This window comes from Arachis stenosperma, chromosome 8 (genome assembly GCF_014773155.1).
Source record: "Arachis stenosperma cultivar V10309 chromosome 8, arast.V10309.gnm1.PFL2, whole genome shotgun sequence".
NCBI lineage: Eukaryota > Viridiplantae > Streptophyta > Magnoliopsida > Fabales > Fabaceae > Arachis > Arachis stenosperma.
In genome coordinates this window covers 11,144,169-11,159,799 of record NC_080384.1, presented here as the reverse complement: position 1 = coordinate 11,159,799, position 15,631 = coordinate 11,144,169, and the positions used below count along the sequence as shown (strand labels likewise).

The window sequence follows — 15,631 nt, the reverse complement described above, 5'->3', positions numbered from 1 at the left end:
ATAACATAATGCAAAACTGTTTTACACACGTATCAAAATTAGATTTTACTTATATTTAATGAATGTTAATTTAATTTTGATACACTATTTGTAATTGGATGACATTGTATAATATTTAGTTACTGCTGCTGTTTTTGATTAGGAAACTAGAAATTCCAGTAGAGGGTTTGGTGGAAGAATTTGAATCAGGATGGAACCCGGATGAGGGAGACTACTGCAAAAAATTAGTAGAATTTTGCAGTACCAAGACTCTATGTCAAAAACTGTGCCAGGATGATATACAGGAAAAGATCAACGATGGCTCATTTAGCAGGTTGACCTATGATATGATGCTTGCTTGGGAGAGACCTAGATACTATGATGAAGACGGCACGGTATACATATCAGGACTAAATTTACAGTTATTTGAATCGGGGTTAATTTATACTATACTAAGTTTTGAAACATGAATGCATTTTATTCAAATCAGGACTTTGGTGAATATGTCAATTTGAATATTTGGTGATGATATCTTGAAGATTACCTTGCATCTTAGTTTTCTTTATGAAAAACAATATCGAATGCTGAAATTCAATCTTAGTTTCTCTAACTTGACAAAATTTGCCTATTGGTGGAATTTACTTGGCATTGATCTTTCTTTCATCACATGCATGAAGACATAAGTTATTTTCTATTAGTTCCATTACTTCGCATCTCAAAGGAAGTACTTTACTGGGGAAATCAAAATTTCCCCTTTTTGAACTTATGGCTGCAAAGCATTCGTGCTGGTTTGAGATGATAAGTTATAGCTTCATCTTCAATATTGATCAAAGAGTCTTTCTAAAACATTTAAAATTGAAGTTCTGATGAGCCTTTGGCATTTAGTTTTGTTCCTAAATATTTTGTAATGTAGAGAAATATGAATATATGATAAATGAAATTTTGCATGGTAATCAAAGTAAGCTTGATTAAAAAAATGGTCCGAACAAAGATATGGTCTGGCTTGATCTCAATTTCAGCTTTGTCCCCTATTATATATATGAGATGTGAACTATAGTTTTGCTTTTTGTCATCCCCTGTAATTTAATCAGATTAGAGGATAATGTTAGCCATTTGAGGTTTTCAGGAATCTGTAGCAAAGGAGCACGAAGAAAGGATAGCTTGAAAAGCCACTCAAGAACAGGAAGATATCCCTCTTTTTTATTCAGACATCATTCTTCTACTTGTAAGAGTGTTTCCTTCTCATTTTTCTTGGTACTACAGAACATAGATGGTTTTTACTTCCTTTCTTTGTTGTTTCAATTGTGAGGTTCAATTCTAGCCATGAGAAGCTCGTCTTCTTGATGCAATTGTCAGTTGAAAATTCTGTTTAGAACATGGACCAGATTTGTTTAGTACATAGGAACATTTATGATTATAGGTTTCTGATTGTACTTGATGCATTTTCTTTTCCAGGTTACTAATGAGGCCAGTGTCGGAGAAGATGCATTTGTGTGGATGGGATCACAATTTCCATTAGTAGCAGATGTTGCAAATGGAAGGTTTACTTTTGAAACTCTAACAGCACCAACAGGCCTCCGACTACACCATCCGGCATACGATATATTCTTAAAAAATATGGACAAGTAGGTGACTACCTTGGTATATATAGTATATGAACATTTGGCATAGAAGTTTCTAGTGGACATATAAATGATTTGATAGTTGTAGTCTATTGATTTGTAAAGATATTTGGAGTTTTGAAAACATACTTATTGTCTGTGATTCCCGATTTCTCAGGTGCATACAACATTTGCAGAATCAGACAAAGCCAAATGGTGTGGAACTGGCCGATGACGAATACATATTACATGTCGAAGGAACAGCAAGCTCCCAGAGAGTCATTTGCCACATTGGGACGACAAGTTGGCCTGGTCTGCAGTTTGGTTTATCTGACTATTCCTTCCAATATTAAAATGGAAATCTTAGTAAATTAATCCGTTCATGTTGCTTTGATTTTAATTGCCAGGTAGGCTTACACTGACCAACTATGCTTTTTACTTCGAAGCCTCGGGAATAATAAATTACGAAGATGCTATAAAAATGGACCTCTCCAAGGATGTTGAGCAGAGTGTAAAACCAGCTGCCACAGGTCCCTGGGGAGCTCAACTTTTTGACAAGGCCATAATCTATGAATCATCTGATTCGTAAGTGCATCAACATAATCCTTTGGAGATATTCTTGTTGAAAAGGAAAATGCTTACATATTAAGTATGAGACATTGTCATCTGGCATCTTGTCCACCTTTGGATGGGTTGCGAGTCGGCATAATGTGTCGAAGTTGATATGTACACATAACTAATCTTCACTTATGTCATTGATATGAAGAAATTTCTTCTGAATTTTCTAGATCAGAGGAGATTGTACTAGAGTTTCTAGAACTCACAAGTTCCACGAGGCGCGAACATTGGCTAGCACTGATAAGGGAAATAATGTTTCTCCACCAGTTTTTATCGAAGTACAATATCAATGGTCCAATCCAAGCATGGGAGATTCATGCAAGGACAATATTGGGAATCATAAGGCTTCATGCAGCCAGAGAAATGCTAAGAATATCACCATCTGTCCCAACGAAGTTCCTAATATTCTCCTTATACAACGAGCTGCCAAAGGGAGATTATGTTCTCGAAGAATTCGCAGATAGCCTCAAGAAGGTCAATAGCGGACACTCGTGTAGCGCAAGCTCAATCCTTAGAATTATGAACATGTATAGGTCCATACCTTCTGATGAAATAGTAGAGAAGCCAATTCAAGAAGTTGAAAGTAGCACGAGTGCTTTAGAAGATAGTCCTTCCTTGAAGACAGCTATCAAACAATCAAGGGAGGAAGAAAAGCAAGTTCTCATCGCGAAAGCTACCACTGAAGAATTAAAGGATGATGGTGTCATCGACAGCATTATGGTTCTTACAGTAAGCATCCTCAACTATCCATATATGTTTTGTAGTTGAAAGCATTGTTTACTCTGATTTAATTTTATTTTATAGGAACTATTAAAACCACTCAAACATGTAGTCCCATGGGTTCAAGGAATCTTCGCTTGGGAAAGGCCAATAAATACTGTTGCTGTTCTTGTTCTATCTCTCATAATCACTTATATGTAAGTTCTCTTACCCTTTGTTCTTCACTCTTATGCATCTTTGCTTGTATACCCTTCAAACTGTTGGGAACTTAAATATTTTTGTTCACCATGTGTAAGTACTAGGACAGTGTGTCGATAGTTTGACATATTTGACTAAAGTGCTTAACATAACCCATGTCCACATCTTAGCTATCATCTTCACGTGAAGATGGCACTTTTTTCTTTTGGCATACAAGAAAGGATTTAACATGATGTAGACCTTGCAGGGAGTGGGTTGGTAAGGCAATCGCATGTTTCTTGATATGGGTGATAGTAAAGATGCTTGAGGCAAGAAAAAACAGGATATGCGAGAAGCGCAAAGAGATAGTAATAAGTAGAACAAGTATGGCTGCGGATCAGTCCATGGTGGAGAGCATTGTCTCAGCCCAGCATGGATTGTATACTGTTCATGAGATCATGCAGATAGCTAATATAGCAATGCTAAAGATATGGTCAATACTTATTTACAAGGCAGATAAGGTACTTCCTTCCTTCAATATTTTTTGGCTTTTTAATATTTTTACCAAAACTTTTTGGTTATAGATAAATTGTGTATGGGCGTATTTGTTGGTTCTAGTAAATAGTACTGAGTGCTTGTTCTTATTGGCAGCATGCAAATGTAGTGATGGTGGCAATGAGTGGTTTGGCATTCTTACTGGCAGTGATTCCATTTAAGTACTTCCTAATGGGAATCATTCTGCAAACCTTTGCCACATCGTTGAAGAGAGTTAAGTCGCCGCCGCCACCGTCATCGTCTCTTGGAACAGGGAACAGACGCTTAAGGGAATGGTGGGACTCAATTCCAATTGTTCCTGTTTGTGTAGTAGACAATGCTCTTGATGAATATGTCCTTTTCGCTTTAGTAGCTTACAAGATTGTATATATTATGAGTTGTAATATAATACATGTAATAAAAACATGGTCAAAGGTACAATAGAGTATTTACGTTGGTATAATACATGGAATATAGCATACAGAAACATGACAATATAATTCATGGAACTTACATATATATCAAGGAAGTTACACTGCAGAGTTCAATATGCATTTCTTGTGTTATAGTGTTTCAAATTCTAGTCTATATAAGAGAATAATGGAAGACTGGAGCTTAGAGGGTTTTGTTATTGCTTGTTTTTTATAAATATATATTATTTAATTTATTTTTAATATATATTTTATATTTATATTTATATTTATATTTATATTTTATATTATTGTTGTTTAATTTATTTAGTGTATATTTTTTATTTTATATAAGTGACTATTTTAGTAATTAATAATTAATTTTTTATGTATATGATTGATTTTTTGCGTGTATTTTGTCTAATTATAAATATTAGACCCTGTAATGGTTTGGATTCCATTCTAGCAAAGTTTGGGTATTAATGTGTAGTTGCATTGTTTACCTCAACATCCAAAATTAAGATCCTCAATTATTGTCAGAAAAGTCCACTGCAGGTGCCATTAATAAATATAGGAAATGGAACTCAGATAATAATAAGCAATCTCAGACTCTTCCCAGAGCAGGGGTAGATTCAAATCTTACCTGAGGGGTGAGATGTTTAAAATCCTAGGAAGCATCGATACGACACGAGATACGGACACGACACGACACGGATACGCCGACATGTTCTTTTTATAAAAAATTAGATACGACACGTTTTAAGATACGTTGTGAATTAAAATTTAAATAATATATTAAATTAATAAAATAGCATATTGTAGATATAATAATAAATATAATTGCATAAAAAAGTTATGCAATTATTAAAAAAATAAAAAATTTTAATCTATTCTTGCCATCTCGCTAACAAAACATGTATCAATTTCTTCTCCTCCAAGTCCATCATCTGCAAACACCATAGATTCCATCATCTGTTAATACCACGCACCACACAATGAAGTTCCTCAGTTCGTCTTCAATCTCTGTATCCTCTATTCTTCTTCTTCTTCTTCAATATAACGCAGAGAACCAAAAATGGCTAAGCTAGTAAGTAAGTAAGCTACCAAAGACAAACGGTAAATAGATTTATGTTTTGATTTATTAATTATTTTATTTTTAAATTTACATTTTGATTTGTTTTAATTTTAGAATATTTTAAAATTAGAAAGAAAAAATTGGTTAATAGGGCCGTAAAATCACAAAATTAATTGAAGATTTGCAGTCCAGCAGAAAGATCCGTCTCATGAACATTTGAATAGGTTTGTATTCGTGATCGCTCTACCAAAAATAAATTGGTTAAGGATAATATAAAATACATTTAAAGAGAACATTTTTTTAAATTTTTAATAATCTATTTATCATTATAAAATTACGTAAATTAAATTATTATAAAAAATAATTTATATATATATATATATTAGTTAATAATATTTTATTATTTAAATTAATTAAATACTAATTTTTTTCCTTTCAATTTTAATTAACATATATGATATATCTAATATCTTTTCATTATTTTTGTGGCATTCCCGTGCATCGCATGGGTCAATGCACTAGTAACTTATTATTATTCGGTTACGGGTTATCCCCTTATAACTTCAAAGCTACAGGAATTTCTGTGAATAAAGTCAATAAACCATTAACGTATCTATATTTATCAAAAGCGGCTCTTTCAAGGCATGAAAATAACACAATTTTATTATTATATATTGTTATTTTATTTTATATAAATAAATTAAAATATTAAAAAATTAGAAATAAATTAGATTATTATACTATTAAAAAAAGTAAAAATTTAAGTAAAATCAATTTTACGTAAAATTGATATCTGAAAATGATAAAAATTTAATTAAATTAATTAACAACTCTCAAATATCAATCTCATGTAAAGTGAATTGCACCTAAATTTTTACCATAAAAAAAATGTAGAAGAAGGAGTTGGATGAAATCGTGATTCAGGAGTTCACATGATGCTTAACATTGCATGGGAGTTATGACGTGGCGTCTCATAGTGCTCACACGTGTCAAACCCTTCTATATATTTTTTAAAAAAAAAAACCAATATCAATCTTGATTGTGAATTTCGGTGCTTCCATAATCCATACATACGACATTCTACTGATAAGAGTTTTATAGAAAAAAGAACGAACCGCATCAACAAGAAGAAGGAGAAGGAGAAGGAGAAGGAGAAGAAGAAGCAGAAACGGCGTCGTATAGATACGTAGAGGGTGGTTGTTATGGCTACAAAGCTAAAGTATCTGTCTTCCATTGCAGAGGACGTTCTTAAGAGATGTGCACAGTAATATATTCTTCCTTACCAATACATTTGTTATCAAAATTCAACTTCATATATCATATCATTGAAAAATGCTACACATACACTTGCATTCGAGGAATTGTTGACAAGAATTTGTTGATGAAATGACACAGCCACACATGTGGAATATTACTTTGTTTGTCATCTTTATCTATATATGAATTTTTATCAATTTCTTCTTCGGGAAAATGATACTATTTGTATCCAATTTAATATTTGCCCATTGAAGATTGATAAATGGATGTGACATTACATCACTGAAATGTTCGTTTATTCCAATTTTTGCTTAATAATATAATTGGAGTTTTAATTGTTATGCACTAACACTATCATCCAATTGTATAGTTATATGAATTTGGATGATCATTTACGTAGTTAATTTAAAATCAAAACATAATGAATGTATAATATTAAAATCAAATTTTACTTATATTTAATGCAAAACTGTGTTTCGTAGTTAATAACATAATGCAAAACTGTTTTACACACGTATCAAAATTAGATTTTACTTATATTTAATGAATTTTAATTTAATTTTGATACACTATTTGTAATTGGATGACATTGTATAATATTTAGTTACTGCTGCTGCTGTTTTTGATTAGGAAACTAGAAATTCCAGTAGAGGGTTTGGTGGAAGAATTTGAATCAGGATGGAACCCGGATGAGGGAGACTACTGCAAAAAATTAGTAGAATTTTGCAGTACCAAGACTCTATGTCAAAAACTGTGCCAGGATGGCATACAGAAAAAGATCAACGATGGCTCATTTAGCAGGTTGACCTATGATATGATGCTTGCTTGGGAGAGACCTAGATACTATGATGAAGACGGCACGGTATACATATCAGGACTAAATTTACAGTTATTTGAATCGGGGTTAATTTATACTATACTAAGTTTTGAAACATGAATGCATTTTATTCAAATCAGGACTTTGGTGAATATGTCAATTTGAATATTTGGTGATGATATCTTGAAGATTACCTTGCATCTTAGTTTTCTTTATGAAAAACAATATCGAATGCTGAAATTCAATCTTAGTTTCTCTAACTTGACAAAATTTGCCTATTGGTGGAATTTACTTGGCATTGATCTTTCTTTCATCACATGCATGAAGACATAAGTTATTTTCTATTAGTTCCATTACTTCGCATCTCAAAGGAAGTACTTTTCTAGGAAAATCAAAATTTCCCCTTTTCGAACTTATGGCTGCAAAGCATTCGTGCTGGTTTGAGATGATAAGTTATAGCTTCATCTTCAATATTGATCAAAGAGTCTTTCTAAAACATTTAAAATTGAAGTTCTGATGAGCCTTTGGCATTTAGTTTTGTTCCTAAATATTTTGTAATGTAGAGAAATATGAATATATGATAAATGAAATTTTGCATGGTAATCAAAGTAAGCTTGATTAAAAAATGGTCCAAACAAAGATATGGTCTGGCTTGATCTCAATTTCAGCTTTGTCCCCTATTATATATATGAGATGTGAACTATAGTTTTGCTTTTTGTCATCCCCTGTAATTTAATCAGATTAGAGGATAATGTTAGCCATTTGAGGTTTTCAGGAATCTGTAGCAAAGGAGCACGAAGAAAGGATAGCTCGAAAAGCCACTCAAGAACAGGAAGATATCCCTCTTTTTTATTCAGACATCATGCCTCTACTTGTAAGAGTGTTTCCTTCTCATTTTTCATGGTACTATAGAACATAGATGGTTTTTACTTCCTTTCTTTGTTGTTTCTATTGTGAGGTTTAATTCCAGCCATGAGAAGCTCGTCTTCTGTATGCAATTGTCAGTTGAAAATTCTGTTTAGAACATGGACCAGATTTGTTTAGTACATAGGAACATTTATGATTATAGGTTTCTGATTGTACTTGATGTATTTTCTTTTCCAGGTTACTAATGAGGCCAGTGTCGGAGAAGATGCATTTGTGTGGATGGGATCACAATTTCCATTAGTAGCAGATGTTGCAAATGGAAGGTTTACTTTTGAAACTCTAACAGCACCAACAGGCCTCCGACTACACCATCCGGCATACGATATATTCTTAAAAAATATGGACAAGTAGGTGACTACCTTGGTATATATAGTATATGAACATTTGGCATAGAATTTTCTAGTGGACATATAAATGATTTGATAGTTGTAGTCTATTGATTTGTAAAGATATTTGGAGTTTTGAAAACATACTTATTGTCTGTGATTCCCGATTCCTCAGGTGCATACAGCATTTGCAGAATCAGACAAAGCCAAATGGTGTGGAACTGGCCGATGACGAATACATATTACATGTCGAAGGAACAGCAAGCTCCCAAAGAGTCGTTTGCCACATTGGGACGACAAGTTGGCATGGTCTGCAGTTTGGTTTATCTGAATATTCCTTCCAATATTAAAATGGAAATCTTAGTAAATTAATCCGTTCATGTTGCTTTGATTTTAATTGCCAGGTAGGCTTACACTGACCAACTATGCTCTTTACTTCGAAGCCTCGGGAATAATAAATTACGAAGATGCTATAAAAATTGACCTCTCCAAGGATGTCGAGCAGAGTGTAAAACCAGCTGCCACAGGTCCCTGGGGAGCTCAACTTTTTGACAAGGCCATAATCTATGAATCATCTGATTCATAAGTGCATCAACATAATCCTTTGGAGATATTCTTGTTGAAAAGGAAAATGCTTACATATTAAGTATGAGACATTGTCATCTGGCATCTTGTCCACCTTTGGATGGGTTGCGAGTCGGCATAGTGTGTCGAAGTTGATATGTACACATAACTAATCTTCACTTATGTCATTGATATGAAGAAATTTCTTCTGAATTTTCTAGATCAGAGGAGATTGTACTAGAGTTTCCAGAACTCACAAGTTCCACGAGGCGCGAACATTGGCTAGCACTGATAAGGGAAATAATGTTTCTCCACCAGTTTTTATCGAAGTACAATATCAATGGTCCAATCCAAGCATGGGAGATTCATGCAAGGACAATATTGGGAATCATAAGGCTTCATGCAGCCAGAGAAATGCTAAGAATATCACCACCTGTCCCAACGAAGTTCCTAATATTCTCCTTATACAACGAGCTGCCAAAGGGAGATTATGTTCTCGAAGAATTCGCAGATAGCCTCAAGAAGGTCAATAGCGGACACTCGTGTAGCGCAAGCTCAATCCTTAGAATTATGAACATGTATAGGTCCATACCTTCTGATGAAATAGTAGAGAAGCCAATTCAAGAAGTTGAAAGTAGCACGAGTGCTTTAGAAGATAGTCCTTCCTTGAAGACAGCTATCAAACAATCAAGGGAGGAAGAAAAGGAAGTTCTCATTGCGAAAGCTACCACTGAAGAATTAAAGGATGATGGTGTCATCGACAGCATTATGGTTCTTACAGTAAGCATCCTCAACTATCCATATATGTTTTGTAGTTGAAAGCATTGTTTACTCTGATTTAATTTTATTTTATAGGAACTATTAAAACCACTCAAACATGTAGTCCCATGGGTTCAAGGAATCTTCGCTTGGGAAAGGCCAATAAATACTGTTGTTGTTCTTGTTCTATCTCTCATAATCACTTAAATGTAAGTTCTCTTACCCTTTGTTCTTCACTCTTATGCATCTTTGCTTGTATACCCTTCAAACTGTTGGGTACTTAAATATTTTTGTTCACCATGTGTAAATACTAGGACAGTGTGTCGATAGTTTGACATATTTGACTAAAGTGCTTAACATAACCCATGTCCACATCTTAGCTATCATCTTCACGTGAAGATGGCACCTTTTTCTTTTGGCATACAAGAAAGGATTTAACATGATGTAGACCTTGCAGGGAGTGGGTTGGTAAGGCAATCGCATGTTTCTTGATATGGGTGATAGTAAAGATGCTTGAGGCAAGAAAAAACAGGATATGCGAGAAGTGCAAAGAGATAGTAATAAGTAGAACAAGTATGGCTTCGGATTAGTCCACGGTGGAGAGCATTGTCTCAGCCCAGCATGGATTGTATACTGTTCATGAGATCATGCAGATAGCTAATATAGCAATGCTAAAGATATGGTCAATACTTATTTACAAGGCAGATAAAGTACTTCCTTCCTTCAATATTTTTTGGCTTTTTGATATTTGTACAAAAACTTTTTGGTTATAGATAAATTGTGTATGGGCGTATTTGTTGGTTCTAGTAAATAGTACTGAGTGCTTGTTCTTATTGGCAGCATGCAAATGTAGTGATGGTGGCAATGAGTGGTTTGGCATTCTTACTGGCAGTGATTCCATTTAAGTACTTCCTAATGGGAATCATTCTGCAAACCTTTGCCACATCGTTGAAGAGAGTTAAGTCGCCGTCGCCACCGTCATCGTCTCTTGGAACAGGGAACAGACGCTTAAGGGAATGGTGGGACTCAATTCCAATTGTTCCTGTTCGTGTAGTAGACAATTCTCTTGATGAATAGGTCCTTTCCGCTTTAGTAGCTTACAAGATTGTATATATTATGAGTTGTAATATAATACATGTAATAAAAACTTGGTCAAAGGTACAATAGAGTATTTACGTTGGTATAATACATGGAATATAGCATACAGAAACATGACAATATAATACATGGAACTTACATATATATCAAGGAAGTTACACTGCAGAGTTCAATATGCATTTCTTGTGTTATAGTGTTTCAAATTCTAGTCTATATAAGAGAATAATGGAAGACTGGAGCTTAGAGGGTTTTGTTATTGCTTGTTTTTTATAAATATATATTATTTAATTTATTTTTAATATATATTTTATATTTATATTTATATTTTATATTATTGTTGTTTAATTTATTTAGTGTATATTTTTTATTTTATATAAGTGATTAATTTAGTAATTAATTTTTTATGTATATGATTGATTTTTTGCGTGTATTTTGTCTAATTATAAATATTAGACCCTGTAATGGTTTGGATTCCATTCTAGCAAAGTTTGGGTATTAGTGTGTAGTTGCATTGTTTACCTCAACATCCAAAATTAAGATCCTCAATTATTGTCAGAAAAGTCCGCTGCAGGTGCCATTAATAAATGTAGGAAATGGAACTCAGATAATAATAAGCAATCTCAGACTCTTCCCAGAGCAGGGGTAGATTCAAATCTTACCTGAGGGGTGAGATGTTTAAAATCCTAGGAAGCATCGATACGATACGAGATACGGACACGACACGACACGGTTACGCCGCACGTTCTTTTTATAAAAAATTAGATACGACACCTTTAAGATACGTTGTGAATTAAAATTTAAATAATATATTAAATTAATAAAATAGCATATTGTAGATATAATAATAAATATAATTGCATAAAAAAGTTATGCAATTATTAAAAAGATAAAAAATTTTAATCTATTCTTGCCATCTCGCTAACAAAACATGTATCAATTTCTTCTCCTCCAAGTCCATCATCTGCAAACACCACAGATTCCATCATCTGTTAACACCACGCACCACACAATGTAGTTCTTCAGGTCGTCTTCAATCTCTGTATCTTCTATTCTTCTTCTTCTTCTTCAATATAACACAGCGAACCAAAAATGGCTAAGCTAGTAAGTAAGTAAGCTACCAAAGACAAACGGTAAATAGATTTATGTTTTGATTTATTAATTATTTTATTTTTAAATTTACATTTTGATTTGTTTTAATTTTAGAATATTTTAAAATTAGAAAGAAAAAATTGGTTAATAGGGCCGTAAAATCACAAAATTAATTGGAGATTTGCAGTCCAGCAGAAAGATCCGTCTCATGAACATCTGAATCGGTTTGGATTCGTGACCGCTCTACCAAAAATAAATTAGCTGAGGATAATATAAAATACATTTAAAGAGAATATTTTTTTAAATTTTTAATAATCTATTTATCATTATAAAATTATGTAAATTAAATTACTATAAAAAATAATTTATATATATATATATATTAGTTAATAATATTTTATTATTTAAATTAATTAAATACTAATTTTTTTTCCTTTCAATTTTAATTAACATATATGATATATCTAATATCTTTTCATTATTTTTGTGACATTCCTGTGCATCGCATGGGTCAATGCACTAGTAACTTATTATTATTCGGTTACGGGTTATCCCCTTATAACTTCAGAGCTACAGGAATTTCTGTGAATAAAGTCAATAAACCATTAACGTATCTATATTTATCAAAAGTGGCTCTTTCAAGGCATGAAAATAACACAATTTTATTATTATATATTGTTATTTTATTTTATATAAATAAATTAAAATATTAAAAAATTAGAAATAAATTTGATTATTATACTGTCAAAAAAAGTAAAAATTTAAGTAAAATCGATTTTACGTAAAATTGATATCTGAAAATGATAAAAAAAATTAAATTAATTAACAACTCTCAAATATCAATCTCATGTAAAGTGAATTGCACCTAAATTTTTACCATAAAAAAAATGTAGAAGAAGGAGTTGGATGAAATCGTGATTCAGGAGTTCGCATGATGCTTAACATTGCATGGGAGTTATGACGTGGCGTCTCATAGTGCTCACACGTGTCAAACCCTTCTATATATTTTTTTTAAAAAAAAAACCAATATCAATCTTGATTGTGAATTTCGGTGCTTCCATAATCCATACATACGACATGCTACTGATAAGAGTTATATAGAAAAAAGAACGAACCGCATCAACAAGAAGAAGGAGAAGGAGAAGGAGAAGGAGAAGAAGAAGAAGAAGCAGAAACGGCGTCGTATAGATACGTAGAGGGTGGTTGTTATGGCTACAAAGCTAAAGTATCTGTCTTCCATTGCAGAGGACGTTCTTAAGAGATGTGCACAGTAATATATTCTTCCTTACCAATACATTTGTTATCAAAATTCAACTTCATATATCATATCATTGAAAAATGCTACACAAACACTTGCATTCGAGGAATTGTTGACAAGAATTTGTTGATGAAATGACACGGCCACACATGTGGAATATTACTTTGTTTGTCATCTTTATCTATATATGAATTTTTATCAATTTCTTCTTCGGAGAAATGATACTATTTGCATCCAATTTAATATTTGCCCATTGAAGATTGATAAATGGATGTGACATTACATCACTGAAATGTTCGTTTATTCCAATTTTTGCTTAATAATATAATTGGAGTTTTAATTGTTATGCACTAACACTATCATCCAATTGTATAGTTATATGAATTTGGATGATCATTTACGTAGTTAATTTAAAATCAAAACATAATGAATGTATAATATTAAAATCAAATTTTACTTATATTTAATGCAAAACTGTGTTTCGTAGTTAATAACATAATGCAAAACTGTTTTACACACGTATCAAAATTAGATTTTACTTATATTTAATGAATGTTAATTTAATTTTGATACACTATTTGTAATTGGATGACATTGTATAATATTTAGTTACTGCTGCTGCTGTTTTTGATTAGGAAACTAGAAATTCCAGTAGAGGGTTTGGTGGAAGAATTTGAATCAGGATGGAACCCGGATGAGGGAGACTACTGCAAAAAATTAGTAGAATTTTGCAGTACCAAGACTCTATGTCAAAAACTGTGCCAGGATGGCATACAGGAAAAGATCAACGATGGCTCATTTAGCAGGTTGACCTATGATATGATGCTTGCTTGGGAGAGACCTAGATACTATGATGAAGACGGCACGGTATACATATCAGGACTAAATTTACAGTTATTTGAATCGGGGTTAATTTATACTATACTAAGTTTTGAAACATGAATGCATTTTATTCAAATCAGGACTTTGGTGAATATGTCAATTTGAATATTTGGTGATGATATCTTGAAGATTACCTTGCATCTTAGTTTTCTTTATGAAAAACAATATCGAATGCTGAAATTCAATCTTAGTTTCTCAAACTTGACAAAATTTGCCTATTGGTGGAATTTACTTGGCATTGATCTTTCTTTCATCACATGCATGAAGACATAAGTTATTTTCTATTAGTTCCATTACTTCGCATCTCAAAGGAAGTACTTTACTGGGGAAATCAAAATTTCCCCTTTTCGAACTTATGGCTGCAAAGCATTCGTGCTGGTTTGAGATGATAAGTTATAGCTTCATCTTCAATATTGATCAAAGAGTCTTTCTAAAACATTTAAAATTGAAGTTCTGATGAGCCTTTGGCATTTAGTTTTGTTCCTAAATATTCTGTAATGTAGAGAAATATGAATATATGATAAATGAAATTTTGCATGGTAATCAAAGTAAGCTTGATTAAAAAAATGGTCCAAACAAAGATATGGTCTGGCTTGATCTCAATTTCAGCTTTGTCCCCTATCATATATATGAGATGTGAACTATAGTTTTGCTTTTTGTCATCCCCTGTAATTTAATCAGATTAGAGGATAATGTTAGCCTTTTGAGGTTTTCAGGAATCTGTAGCAAAGGAGCACGAAGAAATGATTGCTCGAAAAGCCACTCAAGAACAGGAAGATATCCCTCTTTTTTATTCAGACATCATGCCTCTACTTGTAAGAGTGTTTCCTTCTCATTTTTCATGGTACTATAGAACATAGATGGTTTTTACTTCCTTTCTTTGTTGTTTCAATTGTGAGATTCAATTCCAGCCATGAGAAGCTCGTCTTCTGGATGCAATTGTCAGTTGAAAATTCTGTTTAGAACATGAACCAGATTTGTTTAGTACATAGGAACATTTATGATTATAGGTTTCTGATTGTACTTGATGCATTTTCTTTTCCAGGTTACTAATGAGGCTAGTGTCGGAGAAGATGCATTTGTGTGGATGGGATCACAATTTCCATTAGTAGCAGATGTTGCAAATGGAAGGTTTACTTTTGAAACTCTAACAGCACCAACAGGCCTCCGACTACACCATCCGGCATACGATATATTCTTAAAAAATATGGACAAGTAGGTGACTACCTTGGTATATATAGTATATGAACATTTGGCATAGAATTTTCTAGTGGACATATAAATGATTTGATAGTTGTAGTCTATTGATTTGTAAAGATATTTGGAGTTTTGAAAACATACTTATTGTCTGTGATTCCCGATTCCTCAGGTGCATACAGCATTTGCAGAATCAGACAAAGCCAAATGGTGTGGAACTGGCCGATGACGAATACATATTACATGTCGAAGGAACAGCAAGCTCCCAAAGAGTCGTTTGCCACATTGGGACGACAAGTTGGCATGGTCTGCAGTTTGGTTTATCTGAATATTCCTTCCAATA

At 32.9% G+C, this 15,631-nt stretch overlaps 1 protein-coding gene and 1 pseudogene across 1 annotated transcript; both read left to right on the top strand.

Annotated features, from left to right (window-relative positions):
- The first annotated feature begins 1,355 nt into the window (after positions 1 to 1,355).
- LOC130945373 (uncharacterized) lies at positions 1,356 to 4,213 on the top strand. The gene is made up of 9 exons (XM_057874100.1): positions 1,356 to 1,373; positions 1,435 to 1,520; positions 1,759 to 1,892; positions 1,988 to 2,165; positions 2,369 to 2,927; positions 3,003 to 3,115; positions 3,364 to 3,616; positions 3,747 to 4,013; positions 4,199 to 4,213. The coding sequence occupies exons 1-9, from the start codon at positions 1,356 to 1,358 to the stop codon at positions 4,211 to 4,213; spliced, it is 1,623 nt and encodes a 540-aa protein (XP_057730083.1).
- A 2,103-nt stretch (positions 4,214 to 6,316) lies between these two features.
- LOC130945372 (uncharacterized) lies at positions 6,317 to 10,841 on the top strand (annotated as a pseudogene).
- The last annotated feature ends 4,790 nt before the right edge of the window (positions 10,842 to 15,631 follow it).